Source organism: Curcuma longa, chromosome 8, assembly GCF_044706935.1.
Source record: "Curcuma longa cultivar G26 ecotype Majalengka, Jawa Barat chromosome 8, ITB_CL_G26_1.1, whole genome shotgun sequence".
In the NCBI taxonomy this organism is placed as follows: Eukaryota; Viridiplantae; Streptophyta; class Magnoliopsida; order Zingiberales; family Zingiberaceae; genus Curcuma; species Curcuma longa.
The window spans coordinates 9,653,511-9,667,818 of NC_133868.1; the positions used below are offsets into that span (position 1 = coordinate 9,653,511).

The 14,308-nt window shown below is 35.4% G+C and overlaps 2 protein-coding genes and 1 long non-coding RNA gene across 5 annotated transcripts; 1 reads left to right on the plus strand and 2 right to left on the minus strand.

Moving 5' to 3' along the window:
• Positions 1 to 50: 50 nt before the first annotated feature.
• LOC141833784 (E3 ubiquitin protein ligase DRIP2-like) lies at positions 51 to 8,061 on the minus strand. 2 transcript variants are annotated; one of them, XM_074721281.1, is made up of 7 exons: positions 7,616 to 8,061; positions 6,034 to 6,133; positions 2,569 to 2,899; positions 2,054 to 2,412; positions 1,908 to 1,958; positions 807 to 879; positions 51 to 320 (listed from the first exon to the last, which is right to left on the minus strand). In XM_074721281.1, the coding sequence occupies exons 1-7, from the start codon at positions 7,755 to 7,757 to the stop codon at positions 144 to 146; spliced, it is 1,233 nt and encodes a 410-aa protein (XP_074577382.1). In that variant the 5' UTR covers positions 7,758 to 8,061; the 3' UTR covers positions 51 to 143. The 2 variants fall into 2 exon arrangements, with proteins under 2 accessions (XP_074577382.1, XP_074577381.1); XM_074721280.1 differs by having other exon boundaries at positions 2,054 to 2,451.
• A 381-nt stretch (positions 8,062 to 8,442) lies between these two features.
• Positions 8,443 to 12,229, plus strand: LOC141832786 (uncharacterized). 2 transcript variants are annotated; one of them, XR_012602141.1, is made up of 4 exons: positions 8,443 to 8,709; positions 11,199 to 11,306; positions 11,439 to 11,477; positions 12,152 to 12,229. It is a non-coding gene; the product is annotated as an uncharacterized LOC141832786 (long non-coding RNA). The 2 variants fall into 2 exon arrangements; XR_012602140.1 differs by having other exon boundaries at positions 11,199 to 11,477.
• Positions 12,230 to 12,316: 87 nt separating this feature from the next.
• Positions 12,317 to 13,907, minus strand: LOC141833661 (non-specific lipid transfer protein GPI-anchored 13-like). The gene is made up of 3 exons (XM_074721143.1): positions 13,515 to 13,907; positions 12,741 to 12,842; positions 12,317 to 12,593 (listed from the first exon to the last, which is right to left on the minus strand). Exons 1-3 carry the CDS (start codon positions 13,870 to 13,872, stop codon positions 12,421 to 12,423), a joined length of 633 nt encoding a protein of 210 aa, XP_074577244.1. The 5' UTR covers positions 13,873 to 13,907; the 3' UTR covers positions 12,317 to 12,420.
• Positions 13,908 to 14,308: the final 401 nt, after the last annotated feature.

Consider the following 14,308-nt stretch of genomic DNA (forward strand, 5'->3'; position numbering starts at 1 on the left):
GCAAATTATGTTCTTATATGAGAAAATGGTACAAATGTTGACACGTATACATTAGAGACAAGATTGGATGAGAATGAGAAGAGAAAAAAATAATACAAAACAATATTCTTTTATTGGTATCTTTAGATGCAATGAAATCGCTATCATTTGTTGTCTGAAACCTTGCTCCAACTGTAGACCAACACCATCACAAATTCCTTGGCTGAGGTTCCTATTGTCGCTTGAATCTTTTGCGAAGACCTCTCTCTTAACCAGTGTTCTACTAGCTTGTTAATGGATGTCGTAGGGCTTACTGGTTGTCCAAGGCAAGTGATTTGCACCTATAAACAAGGGGTTTTAACTTGGAAGTAAAGGATCATTTATCATAGTCAGCAGAAAAATGTTTTAAACTACAAAATGTAGGAAAATATTGTGCATGAGTTGTAAGATCAATCAACATGTCGAACAAGATACGTTCGGAGTTGAGGCACTTTTATTTGCTTGCATAAGTACATGGTCGACAATTTGTGTTATTAATACAACAAAGCAGGTTTCAGTTGTCAATGCTGAGATCTAAAAAGAACATCAAATCAAAAAAACTCATTGCCTCAGCCAACAACATTCTTAGGATGCCGGTATGGAAGTTAATGATGTAACTGCAAGACCTAGTCATGATAGGTGTTATTCAAACAACATAATGACAGAGAAATGACTGCATCCTTTTGTGAACTTAGGGAGTGCATTTAACAAACAAGCAAAGGGATAAAAGAAAAGGGGAATGGTTTATTTACAAGGTATGTACTGAAATGAAAGGGAAAAAAACTCACCACGGCATCATTCTCGAGATTGAGCTTCTTTACAAGGTACTTGTGAATGAACAACACAGGCATGCTACCATCTCTAATAACAAACCATAAACTGGATATTAATACCATCAAACAGGGACATGAATAAAACAATTGAAATGAAAACAAGCAATATAACATTCAAATTGAAGAGAATTTATTTCCACTAAATCGGGAGGAATAACATAGTAAAAATGCTTACTTTTTTCTTCCACTCACTGTACAAACCATACAAATTATTTGTTGACTCGTGCATTCTAAGAAATAGAAGGCAAAGTAAAGAGATATTTTTTTAGTTTACTACTATCCAAGTATACAGCATAAGTTACTTCAATGGCCAATTTTCTTCCTCTAACAATCTTTGCAATAACAGAAACATAGAGGATCCAACTATCATAACATATTGCTTTCCATTCAAAAATCATTTTGTACTATCTGAATTTGCTCTACTAATTCAAGTGAGAAATATTGTAACCACTTTCATACTTTAACTATTATGACATCATGCTCTCAGTTTCGTGTCTGCATCACAACCTGCTGATACACTCAATAAAGAAACAAATGTCAAAAGGTAGAAAGCCTAATACTCTGACATCCTTGCACAGTTGGTTTTGTAATCATTCTTTGGTTCATGATTATTCTTTGTACTTTGGCACCACTCGTGCCCATTGTAACCTTTCTTGACAATACCTTATTATTCAACCCAAATCCTACTCATTTGATCAGAGATGCTCTAGATTAATTTAAAAATGAAAAAAAGTTACAAATACGGATCATTAAATAAAAGGAAATTTTCAAATTTAATATGAAAAAAAGAAACAGGACTTTCTAAAAAGGGTTCTGGTTTTCATGACTTTTTCAAGTAATATTTTCCCCCAAATCCAACACAACCTTGACCCATGCTTACCCCTACTTTCCAGGGCATTGCACTTTTCTTTCACTCAAAAAACTGAAAGAGGTGCATCTAAATTTAGAATGATCAATATGCCAGTAGGAAAAGTAAGCGAAGGCAGGGACATTTTGAAATTTGAATAAAGAATTTATTCATTAAATGTGCATGATACGCGTAAAATTAAAACTTACTTGATCCTCAGATAGTTTGAAGACAGATGTGGAAATTGTGGATCAATTGTCCTGTACAATTCACACCAGATAAAGCTAATCAGGAACAATAAGCATCTGTGAAGATAACATAATCAATATAAATTCCACAAGACAACTACTGTAACTGTTCAGCCGAAGGAACCAAGGAGAACCATATTGGATTAATCTTTCTAGCAAATTGAGAATTTTGAGCATCAAGAGATGATTGAGATGATGCAGTAAGATCCTTGCTCCTCCTCTTGAGACTTTGCAGTCTGCTTTCTTTCAGTGTTACTGGTTGCAATAGAATGCTATCAGTCTGTTCAAGAATTTTAGACTTATGCTGATGCACTTTAACCCTTTCATTCTTAATATTTACTTCACCATCACAGCCATTAAATTTTTCGTCCTTAACAACAGGTCTCTGAGTAACAGAGCTAAAAGCCTTTGTCCTGTTTGCAGCTTCCACCAGACAGTTTAAAGGGTTCCATATATCAGCATTATCCTGAAACATGTGGTTGGATGGCTCAATGTTTGAATGAGGCTGGAGAACATGCAGAAATAGTTGTACAATTAAAACTCAAGAGGATAAATGCAACATCTTTGTTGCTAAACAAACAAGTTAGTTAACTAGGAAACTGAAAAAAATCACTTCTTTTACCTGTTTTCTCTTTAGGGCCTTGCTCATTTTCTCATTTGAGCTTGACTTTTCTACATAATTATTAACAGTATTGTCATCCTTTTCTGATGATGCATCAGTGGATGGACTCAGACCTCGTGCAGTGACAACTCTTTTAGTAGCTGTTTTTGTTTGCCTTCCTGTTGAACTTGTCCGTGTCACTACGTGAGAAGTGCTGACAACCAATGAAGAAAGTGATTTTTCTTTTCTTTTAACAGGTAATGTTGGGGTGGGTGTTTCCCCAGGAGCTTCAACTTTGCTTGGTTTAGAAGGAAAAATCTTTGCTCTAATATCTTGTAAATTGTGGTCCGGCCTGTCCAATGACCAGGCAAGAATTCTTGAACAAGCTCATCTCATGTAATAACAGATAGAATAATAAGACAAAAATGTGATTCCTGGGTAAAAATTTCTCGCATTATATAAAATAAGATTCAAGGAAAAAATGTGTCAAAACAAGGTCACTAATTTTGATTTATAATGTTACACAGTCAGGGCAAAAATCATTTCAGTGCACCCAATTTTATGCTATCATAAAAGGGGTGCCAATTTTCAAAAAATTTCTAAGGGTGCCCAATTTTCAAAATAAAGAAATCCAACGGTACAATAGGAGTAGAAAAAAGAGTTCGGAACAAATGGGGAACCCCATTGATAATTTTGAAGAAGTGCTCCTTTAAAGGTAAATCAGAGATGCCATTATTTTTTTATTTTTTGCCTAAACAATTATGCTTGTCCTATTTCAGTGTAGGATAACTTGAGAGTTCCTACTCCCTACAATTTTTCTGTTGAACCGATCTCTGCACATCACTCTAAGGTGATACTAAGATACTAAAAAATGCACTTTTCCAAAAGACTGTAAGCCATTACTTTGATAAAGAGAAATTACAAAAGAATCACATTCCTTTATGAGGAAAGAAGAACGAAATGTTACTATGCTACTGATTCTCCAACTTCAAGGAAGGATTTCTGGGATATCCATTAGAAATCCCACTAGAAATGCAAGGGAGTCCAATGAATCATACCCTCATTAAGGCTTCATTTATTTCATGAAAAATGTTTTCCACAGGAAGACATTTTGATGTAAGTATGGACATAGTCCAATGATGATCTGACATGCGGCTAATCTCAAGGCAATCTCAAACTATTAAAATGGTTTTTATAATCTAATATATTTTGGATACTTATGTTTCTATATATCTTATACATTATCTTCAATATCAAATTTTCACTAGATTATTTTCATTTAAAATATTCCATAAACTCATATTTTTCTTTTATATTATATTTACATAATTTTATCTTTTGTTTTTTGTCCCTAGCATGGCTTAGTATCCTTGTATCTAGGCATATCATATTTTAATATCATTGTATATTATTACATATTTTTATTCATTTCAGTATCTAAAAATATATTTCTGAGATCATGATTGTGCTATCATACCATCATTGACAAGAGTGGTCAAGATAGTTCAACAGCATTGAACGAAAAAACAAATGGCCCAATGGATTAAATTTTAATTTTTTTTAAAAAAAGATGAAACATGGAGTTTTTTTAATTCATGAAAATCACTTCCTCTTACAATTTGGAAGCAGTTTCTATGAAACAAAATAAGCAAAAGCTAAATATATTGGCTTAAACACAGGATACCAAATTACTTAAGTTCAAATTATTAGGCGAATATCCTTGGAAATATCTTCATTCTTTCATACCATTTAGGGTACAAGACCAAATGCTTGAAGAAAACCTAGCAAAGTAAATGGCAGGAGAAATTCAACCTTGGGACTAACTATGAGGCATTAGACCTTCCAAACCCAAATCAACTCAAATGCAAATGCAAACCCTCTATATGAACAAGTAGGATGAAGGATAATGTTCACTGAAAACAGAAGTCCAACTGTATCCTGAACAAAATGATCTTTTGAATGCAAGGAGCATCACTGGGAAATCAAATATGCAGTGTTAGTTCCAGATAACCCACCCCTTTCAAGCTCGAACACTAGCCCATGATACTTAAACTCAAGTTACTAGCAATCTCACCACCTAAGTTAATTAGCACAATGTAGAACTAAACTAGAGTATCACAATATTAAGACTTGAAATCCCTACCAAGACTAAAATCAACTCATAGCGCGATATCATCTGTGAGGTCCAATGGTGACTCCACCGTCTCCAATATGGCTCCATGTTTATGATTACATCAACTCTAACATCAATCGTCACATCTCGTCCATATTAGAGAATTGAAAATGCTCAAATCCAAATGTATGATAACTCATCCATCTAAGTTTATAAACCCCTCCATTAGTCACAACTCATCATGTGAGACTAAAGTAGAGAATCATATTGCTAGACAATATATAAGCACATTTGTTTTTTAAAAAAGAAAACCACTCAAACATCACCTACAACCAGGTGTAAGATAAAATGGGATCATTTGTTTTTGTATTTAATAAAGGGAAATTTGTTTTGTTGACAGTAAATTTAAATATATGGCTTTACATCTTCCAATACTAAGAAATTTTGATCTAATATTTGATCTCCTACATTAAAGTCCACACGTCACAAATATTTATGTCATACAATTGAACTAAATAACCTTACTGCCATCATAATTTAATTAATGGATTGTCTTAGGATCGAGTGAAGTTTTTTTGTGAATCCAAAAGACAAAAAGATTAATCTTCACATTTGATTTTCAAGTGAATGGTGATACTATTTAGTTTCATGTGATGAGGCAGGGCCTCAAAGGACAGTGTCATGTGGTTCCTAATGAATGGGTGCAAAGAACTCAACTAATTGTGGTTGTTTAAAAGGCCTATGTGTCTTTCTCCAAAACCATGTGTTTCACAAGGGTGCGATCAACTTATGTTAGAAATTACTATAAAAGTAGCAAACTTTAGACCATTTTTATATAGCATGAGCAATGATGCTAAAATTGTAATGATGATTTCATAGACATAAATCACTGTCATGATAATACATGCATTTTTCCAAAGATCTTCAAGGATGTACCCATTTCCTTAAAATCAAGAGATGGTCATAAATGTAGAAAATAAACACAGTAAAAGGACTAAAATGAACCTTAGAATATCACCAAAAGATCAAAAATAGTCAATCTGAAATTATAAAGACCAGATAATTTTTGGGAATCCTGTTTTTGATAGGAAAGTTCAATTATTCCCAGTTTGAATTGTTCCCTTTTCTTTATTGTATTGGCATGTGAATTACTTTTGTAGTTAGCAGATCCATTTGCAGTGATGCAACTACTCCTCTTCTTATCCTAATTTCAATCATGGTATTACTTTGCCTTAGAATTTCTAAGATTTGTTGAAAGAACTAATTTTGCACTGCATAAAGAGACACAATTTTGAACTAAAATGGTATTACACAGAAATAAGAAAAGTAAGACAATAGAAAATAAATTAATATTACCACGGAAAGAAATTAACCTGAGCTTCTCCATTGGAACAACACCCAAACCAATATGACATACAGGGCAATGATCTGTCTCCTCATCATTAAGTTTTTTAGTTATGCATTTCCTGCAAACTGACAAATGCACAAACATCAAGAAGCTGTATGTCTCATATAAAAACATACAACATGATTGGGTAGTACTAAATCTAAATCATTTGCATAGCCTCAATCATTTTAAACTACACAGAAATGTCAAAGAAAGGCATATCAAAGTATTTAAGGAAATATTATAGTATGTGTTTTATGCTATACTTCATGAACAAAATAATCAACTGGAATATTTCAATTAAAAGAGAAGAGTTATTGCAGCACTTTTACTGAAGAGGTATGAAGAGTGAAAGCTGAGAAAGGGTGAACACCAACCTTAAGTCAAATCTAAGAGTTCGGATTACAATTTTCCTTATGGGCACTTTATCTAAGATGAAGATCTAAGGGATTTACTAAAGGATGAAGGAGCAGTGAACTATGAATAAAAAGAAACCCAAAGCAGAAGTCTAATATAAGGTGTCAGATGACAATCTAAGAAAGAAACACAAAGAAGAAGTCTAATATAATCTGTCAGATGACAATCTAAGAAAGAATGTACAGAGGCTCTGCAAAGATTCATTAAACATCTGTCTGTTTACGTACCACTACTTATCCTGTTAAGATAGTTGATGGGTGAAGCAAATGAAGCAGTACATATTAGGGATAAGCAATTAGTCATACCAACAAGTACCAATTCTTGATTAAATAAAACACAAAAGCATGCGATGGTTGAGTTCAATGAAGTACAGAAGACCCCATTGTAGAAAAAGGTAACAATGATTGTTCCCATCAGATAAATTATAAAAGATAAAGGCAACAAGAGAGATCATTTTCTAATCAATCCTGGACAATGAATGCCTATTTAAATCTAGACAAACAGTAGACCAAGTTCGAAACCTAAATCCAATACATTTCCCTGATAAAGAAGGCACACAAAGATACAAAAACACTTTAACGACTGAAAATCTCAAATCTTCACGTAGACATAGAAGCACGGTTTAACATTGTTCCAAATTGGTAACTGTTGGAGGTCATGCAAAAATTCAAATTTGATTCCAGTTACTCTATCAATGTATGCACCGATTCTGGAATCTAAAATGATTCTATCCTTTATTATTACCTTCTCCGGCAACAAAGGAAAAAGTCAGTGTTCGACGATCTTAGATCGTAGAAGCAGGGCAGAAGAACCAGCATGTAGTTGAAAGCAACGCATGCGGTCGCATACCCTTGCACGGAGGATTTGAACGTCGTAAAAAAACTATACTTTTTCGATCTTTTAATCCCTGCATAGGCTTGCGATCTCATAAGTACCAAGAAAAAGAAATAACTAAATCGAGAGAAAAGAATGACTTTTTTTTTCTAGAGCGCGCATCATGACTAATAAAAAAGAAACTTTACGTAAGCAGCGGGAACCCTACATTCAATCACGCGATAAAATTTGGTATCCGAATCCCGCTACGAGGAAAATGAACAACGAGAGCTATGGATCGAAAAGGAGGGGGGCGGTGGATGGAAGAAGGAGCTCACACGTGTGAAGGCACTCGGGGATGGTGGTGGCGTCCCGGAGGAGCTTGCGGCAGAGAGGACAGCTCATGAAACCAGACAGAACCTCCTTCCTCACCTTCACCACCTTCGACGGCCCCGCCGCCGCCGCGCCTGCATCCGCCATGGGTCACGCTGCAGGTTCCAGCTCACTGAAAGCACTCCGGGGAATCCAGCGCATGCAATCTCTCAAATCCGCAGGTTCCGTTCACAGGCGGCCATAGTTCACATTTTATCGACGAATCACGTAGGGGTGGGCAGTCAGGCGGCGGGGATCGGGCGGCAGGGGACACGAAAGATGGAATTTTGACGGTAGCTGAGAAAGGAGGAGGAATTGAAAGCGTGGATTGAGAGAAAAGGAGGCGGGCTCGTAGGAAGGATTCCAGGGGTGGAGAGATTACAGGACGACGACGAGCAGACGCCAAGCGAGAACCAGAAGGGGACGAGGAGGGTGGAGTGGAGAGCAAAATATATGGTAATATATAAATAGAGAAAATAAAACGAGCGAGTTAAAATTAAGGGAAATTAATTACAAAAAGAAAAATAGTAAAGAAGTTAATAATTAAGTGGTAAAAAAATAAAATTTAAAAATTCTAAAAGCATTTTAAAATTACATTTGTATTTTTTTTACTTTAATTTTATTTTACTGTATTTGATAGCAATAAAAAAAACATTTTCAAACTAAGGAATCTTTTAAAAACACCTTTAAAATTTTGTTAATGTCAAAACACTCAAAATTAACATTTCCTTAAAATCTCACAACCCTAATCTCATGCAGCTTCGCTCGGGCTCTCGTTCCCGTCTCTCTCGTTCTCGCCGTCGCCACACGCTGCCATTCGGCCTTGCCAAACTTCCCAAGGATTCGGAGGTGGACTACTTCACTCTGGCGCTGGCGATCTCGTCTTAGTTCTCTCGATCTCCGCGGTCCACACGGCGCATAGCAGCGCGAGTTCCTTTCTCGCCACCCATCGTGGGCCGGAGTTTGACTTATCTTGTCCTCATTACTTCTTCTCCGTGAGAACAGCCGGCGAGGACAACTGCTGTGAGCCGTCACTGTGTTCTCCCTTCCAATCCGTCCGGTATAATCCTTTGTAATCTATATTTTTTAATTAAAAGGAAAAAAAAAGCTGTTTTGTGTTTTAATTTGTTAATGGATCTCAATTTGACTTAGAATTTGTCAAGTTCATGTTGCTTTGGATATTGAGTCTTGCCTTCATTTGGTCCAAGTTTTTGGAGAATTAATCCGTTTTGGGTTCTTTTTTCTTGTTTTGCTTTTGCTGTTAAAGAAATGAAAGCTTGTCGATAAATGAATTAACAGCTAAATATGTTAGGTAAAATGAATTAGTTGGACTTTAAATGTTTTCCTGAGTGCATTTCCTTAGGCGTAGGTTTTCATAATTGGTAGCTAATTACTAGTATATTCATGACAACATATCTTTGATAGTTATATATGGTTATGAATGATTTTGATGGTTTTCATGGTTATATTTGATCATTATATTTTAATACTTGAGATATTTTGATTGTTATGTAGGGTTATTCATGCACTTTTGTTAGTTATGTTTTGATGTGCTTTAATGGTTATGTAATTAATAAAACTTGTAAAATTTCCATACTCTAGATGTATGATTTAGAAGTTACAACTTATATAAGGTGTTTAAAATTAATGCTAAAATGGACTATGATAGGTCTGATTTTAAAATTAGACATATTTGTTTTTTTATAAATATTCAATTAATAGGTTATAGCAATTAAATATATTTTTATTAGTTATTTTTTTGATTCCTTGATTTCAATTGTCGATAAGCTTGGCCAAGATGATTTCTGGTTCATTATGCAATTTGATCCTATTGGTTCGACCAGTGGTTTAGTGATGGTTCGATTTTTGGTTCATCTTGGTTCGATTTTTGGTCCATCTCTTCTAAACATTATGTGCCTTCCTCAAAATTAAATAGAGATAAATAAAATGAACGGATATTTCCATTTTAATCTTCTTGTATTTACCATAAATTGAAGCTCCACACATGATCACTTACAAATAATATTAGTTTTATTCTTTTTTAGTAACATCTATCTTAGCATTTTCATCAGTGCTAGATTATTTTCTTTTCATGTTATCTTCTAATTATCCAACATTCTAATTCATAAAGTATTAAAGGTCATTCTGCAATTTTATAAATTTCGTTTAGTCTGGGGAGAGGGCATATGACAATCACATAAACTCCAAAATCTCCTCTCTTTTTTTTTCATTTGAACTACTTGTTATTTATCTTATTAATGAGATCATCATTCCTACATTATATCTCTTGACATTTACATGTGGAGTTAATTATTGAATCACATTCCATATATTCAATTTTAGTTCTATTTGCATCCTTTCCAATATTTTCTTTCAGCACTTCAAGTTTCTTTAAATTTAATCCATTTGTGTTCTCATCAAATAACTTAATATCATCTCTAAGTAATATACACAAAGGATGTGATGATAGGAAATTACAACCATACTCTTGTAATCATCTCCTTATATTACAAGACACATGGCATCCAGACCATGAAAAGAAAGTAGGAAAGTAACTTTAAAATGTAAAACACCTTTGAGTTTACCATAGTTGCTTCTTTCTATGTATGAAAAATAAATTCTATGGTCATTTAATCATGGAAGAAGACAAATTAAGCCACACAGAACCAACTATGTCTGTAGATCTGGTGGGCTGCAGCTGCAGTGGCCAAAGAATGGGCTTGAGTATAAAAAATTGTAAGCATTTATTGCCATTGGAAGCAAAATGGTTCCCCACTAAAAAATAAATCCTGAAGGAGCTCAATCATTTCTAAAAGAGGAGAAAATATACTTTCATAACCTTTGTACTTCTTGGGATGAACACTTTTGGTCTAGACCCCAAAATTTAGGAGTCTACTAAACTGTTAGAGCCTAGAGGCTTGAAAAAGTACTTGGCATGGAGGAATTTCATGTGACATGCCAGCCTTATAATGTGGGATGAACATGAATCTTAGCCCTATTTGTTGTAAGGCTAGGATGACATAGCTTTGCATAGAGCTCGAAGAAGAGATGCAGTTCATGTAGTTAACCACAAATGATTTGGCCAAACATGAATACATGATAATGGTGGCAGCGACAATGACAATGACAATGACTTCGTGAGTGCTAAGGAGGTAGAGTTTAAAGTATGCATCTCCATAGCACCGCCTAAACAACATGTCATTACTGCAGTGCAGAATGTAGGTGCTTGTTATAAATGGTTAATCCTCTTACTATGAGAGACAAAATTGTAGGAAGTACCACTTCCATTTGTGTAAATGATGTATTTTCCACATGCAATTGCTATTGGTTACATTGTTCTTTTTATTTGGCTTGGTAAAATGGGGCATTACATGGTGCAGATTGTAGAACGAAGATAAATATATAATTCTGTGTTGCTTCGATATCTTATTTTGCTTCCTAAAGAAGGCAACCATTTTATTATTGTTCTGAGTGTCATTTGTAGGTTTATACTGGAAAGGACAAGTTTGTTTTCTAATGCATTTCTTATTTGCTTTATTCTTTTTGTAGACTATACTTGATCATTTGATCTCATTGCCATGGCAAGTGAAGAATCTAAAGATTCGGTGAATAATATGGATTGAAAGAAAGTGAGCAATGCTGCTGCTAGTGACTCAAGTATGCCATTTACTAAGAAGCGACTTACCAAAGAAAATTAGACAGGTGCCTGACTACTACTTTCTTCCACGAAGGTCCTTACCTTCTGCATTTGCAATTTATGGTGCATGTGTACCGCTGGAGTTGGAGCAGGAATGATACTTGAAGTTTGGATTAAGAACAAAATCAAAGGTATTAATTTCCAAGCAGCCAAGTAAAGATGCATGCTTAGTTTGTATAAATGTTGCAATTTCTAAGTGCATTCAGATAATATTTCAAAACTATATTGATCATTCTGTTTGACCTGCTAGCTGTCTTTATCTAAACTTTGGTCCATTATTGTAGAAAACCTGTGAAACTGAAAACTAGCCAACCACTAGGAAAACTAGTGTTTGACTTTGTCATTCATTGATTCATCTCACTGGCTGCACTGGTCTGAAACCATTAGCTAAACAAGTTCACTTCCTGGTGGTGACTGGAATGAAATTGCTTTTAGCAAAGCTGAACTAATCTCTCACTCTAGATTGTAATCCTCAGATCTAATAATGTTTGACCGTCAAATTAGGGAAAAATCCTCTATCCATAAAAAATTGCATCTTGCATTTTCTGCCTCATATTTTGTCTCTTATGCTCAGGCATTTGTAAGCATCTTGTAAGTATTTTGTTTTTTTGTATTTTAAAACTAATTATTCTCATATACTCTTGAAATCAGTTGTATTTCATTCAAAGTTAGCTATAACAACATTTAACTATTTATCTATGGCAATTGAAGGCAATAATGAAATTTATGAAAACAAAACTAATTAAAAAGACAGTATTATTGGATTATTGTACCATTAGCTAACTCAGCTAATTCTCAATCTCAGGGAATGCCGGCGTTCCCATCCTATCCACAAAGAGAGGATCGATTGCCGGGAGCTGTTCAATCGAAAGGTGGAATCAATATAATTTATGAAAATTTTTAATTAGACTTCACCTAATTTATTATTATTATTATTAATTCTTTACCATTGAAATTTCAAACTTGGCACTAGGAGGAAGGGAACTTTATTCTTATTCATCGGATACAATAATTTATTTCTGCCCACTTACAAATTGATCGAACATGTTCTTTCCTTGCTCTAATTCTTTTCTTCTACTGGAACACGATGAGATGCAGGAGGATGGAGACGGCCAAGCTCACGCCCGCCGCTAATTTCAAGCATCCCTTGATTTCCCTGCTGCCGCTCGCGCCGGTCGAGCTCTTGCCGGTGACCGCATCGCCTCTCAAGTGCGAGCTCGCTGATGCATTATCATCATTATTATTGCCTTTCCAGGAAAAGGCTTCCCGTCAGTCAATCAATTTTAGCAACTTATTATAATTTAACTTGCAATTTGAGAAAAAGATGGTACTATTTTGTATAAAGTAACTCTTTATTTTTTTAATGATTTAATTTTCTGTCGGTAATTAATTACCTGAGGCACCGGACCCACCGGTAGCTGCACGTGCTGTGAGATCCTTTTCGAATTGTAGGAAAACTTGTGCATCCGTCGAATTAGGTGGCAGGTTAAGTAACCCTGCAAATCAGATGATTTATTTCATAACAACAATTAATTAGAAACAAAAAAAAAATCACCAAATACCCCGTAAACCGAATTATCCTTGGAATTATTTTAAAATAACTAACATATAAAGGATTTTTTTATATTCTTCTCAATTAATTTACTTTAATTTCTAATAGATGATTTAGTATCATAAATTTTTTAAAATTTTCGAATATAATATATCTTAGTTATATTTAAAACTTTGTGTTATTGGTACTATAAAAAAAAATTATAAATCCTAATTAGCTCCATTGACTATTTCTGGGATGATCGGTTCGGTCCTACGGAAGTTTTCCATCAGCCACCAGGGTAAATCGGGAAGTACACGCAGCCTTTTGTTGTGCTCCGCATTTGGAAGAAAATTCTTATAAATACACTGTAGCTGGGGATCAAACTTGGTTGTATTCCTCATTTGCAAGAAAATTTCTACAAATACACTGTAGCTGGGGATCAAACTGCATGTGGCTGGAGTGACAACCTAGATGTTAGATGTCCTACCGTGGCACCTTATCCCGGGGACGTGTTATTGGTACTATAGCTTCTTGAAGGCATCAAATCATCGTTAATTTATTCAAAATAAAAATAATGATGATAATTAAACCCTTAAAATGTTATCAATTATACGAAGTTAAGGCTCCGACTCACTGGGGCAGTCGGAGATGTTGGCGGGGACGCTGCAGCGCGCCGGCAGGTCGAGGGCGAGGGAGACGTTGATCTGGAAGCCGAGCTGCGGCTCGTTGCGGTCCTTGACGAGCACGCAGAGGCACTTCAGGCTCTTCGCCGTCACCTGCTTGAAGCCGGAGCAGCAGTCCGGCGTCGGCGCCGCCGCCTCCCCCTGCACGTACTGTATGCACGTCGCCAGCCCCATCAGCTGGCTCGCGCACTCCTCCCGGTCGCTCGCGAAGTCCGACCGCGCCGCCGGCGGCATCACAGCCACCACAACTACCACCACCGCCACCGCCGCCCACTTGCAACTCCAGCCCTTAATCAATATTGGAGCCATAGTTAAACTGCAGACGGCTTACCGGTGATGGTGGCGGCGAGTGGAATGCATATATAAATAGAAAAAATTTCCCCCACTTTTTTTTTTTCCTTAAAAAAAAAAAAGTTTCAGTGAGTTTCATAAATCTTCGGGACCATTAATACTCGAGCAGAGCAAGGTGGTTGCATTTAAGAGGGGGATTTGCAGGATGATGCCTGCTTCTGAAGGTTTATTGAAGGCCTATGAACAGTAAATTATTATATTCAAACTTATCAATTTTCATATAATTGAGATTTTTTTTTCTTTACGAGAAGAAACATAAAACACTCATTCTGAAGTGATATAAATATAGATAGATAGATAGATAGATATAAGAGAAAATTTTTCATTTTATCGTACTTTTTATTTTTTATTATTTTAATTTATCTTATAGCAGTTAAAATTAATATTATATACA

What these genes read in the sequence shown, in the direction of transcription:
- LOC141833784 (XM_074721280.1), bottom strand. Translation starts at nt 7,757, where the DNA reads ATGGCGGATGCAGGCGCGGCGGCGGCGGGGCCGTCGAAGGTGGTGAAG. An exon ending in GTTCCAATGGAGAAGCTCAG is followed by an intron (nt 2,900 to 6,033) that starts GTTAATTTCTTT and finishes GTCATTGGACAG; the next exon opens with GCCGGACCACAATTTACAAG. An exon ending in AGGCCCTAAAGAGAAAACAG is followed by an intron (nt 2,452 to 2,568) that starts GTAAAAGAAGTG and finishes CATGTTCTCCAG; the next exon opens with CCTCATTCAAACATTGAGCC.
- LOC141833661 (XM_074721143.1), bottom strand. Translation starts at nt 13,872, where the DNA reads ATGGCTCCAATATTGATTAAGGGCTGGAGTTGCAAGTGGGCGGCGGTG. An exon ending in CAACATCTCCGACTGCCCCA is followed by an intron (nt 12,843 to 13,514) that starts GTGAGTCGGAGC and finishes TCTGATTTGCAG; the next exon opens with GGTTACTTAACCTGCCACCT. An exon ending in CGGTGGGTCCGGTGCCTCAG is followed by an intron (nt 12,594 to 12,740) that starts GTAATTAATTAC and finishes TTTCCTGGAAAG; the next exon opens with GCAATAATAATGATGATAAT.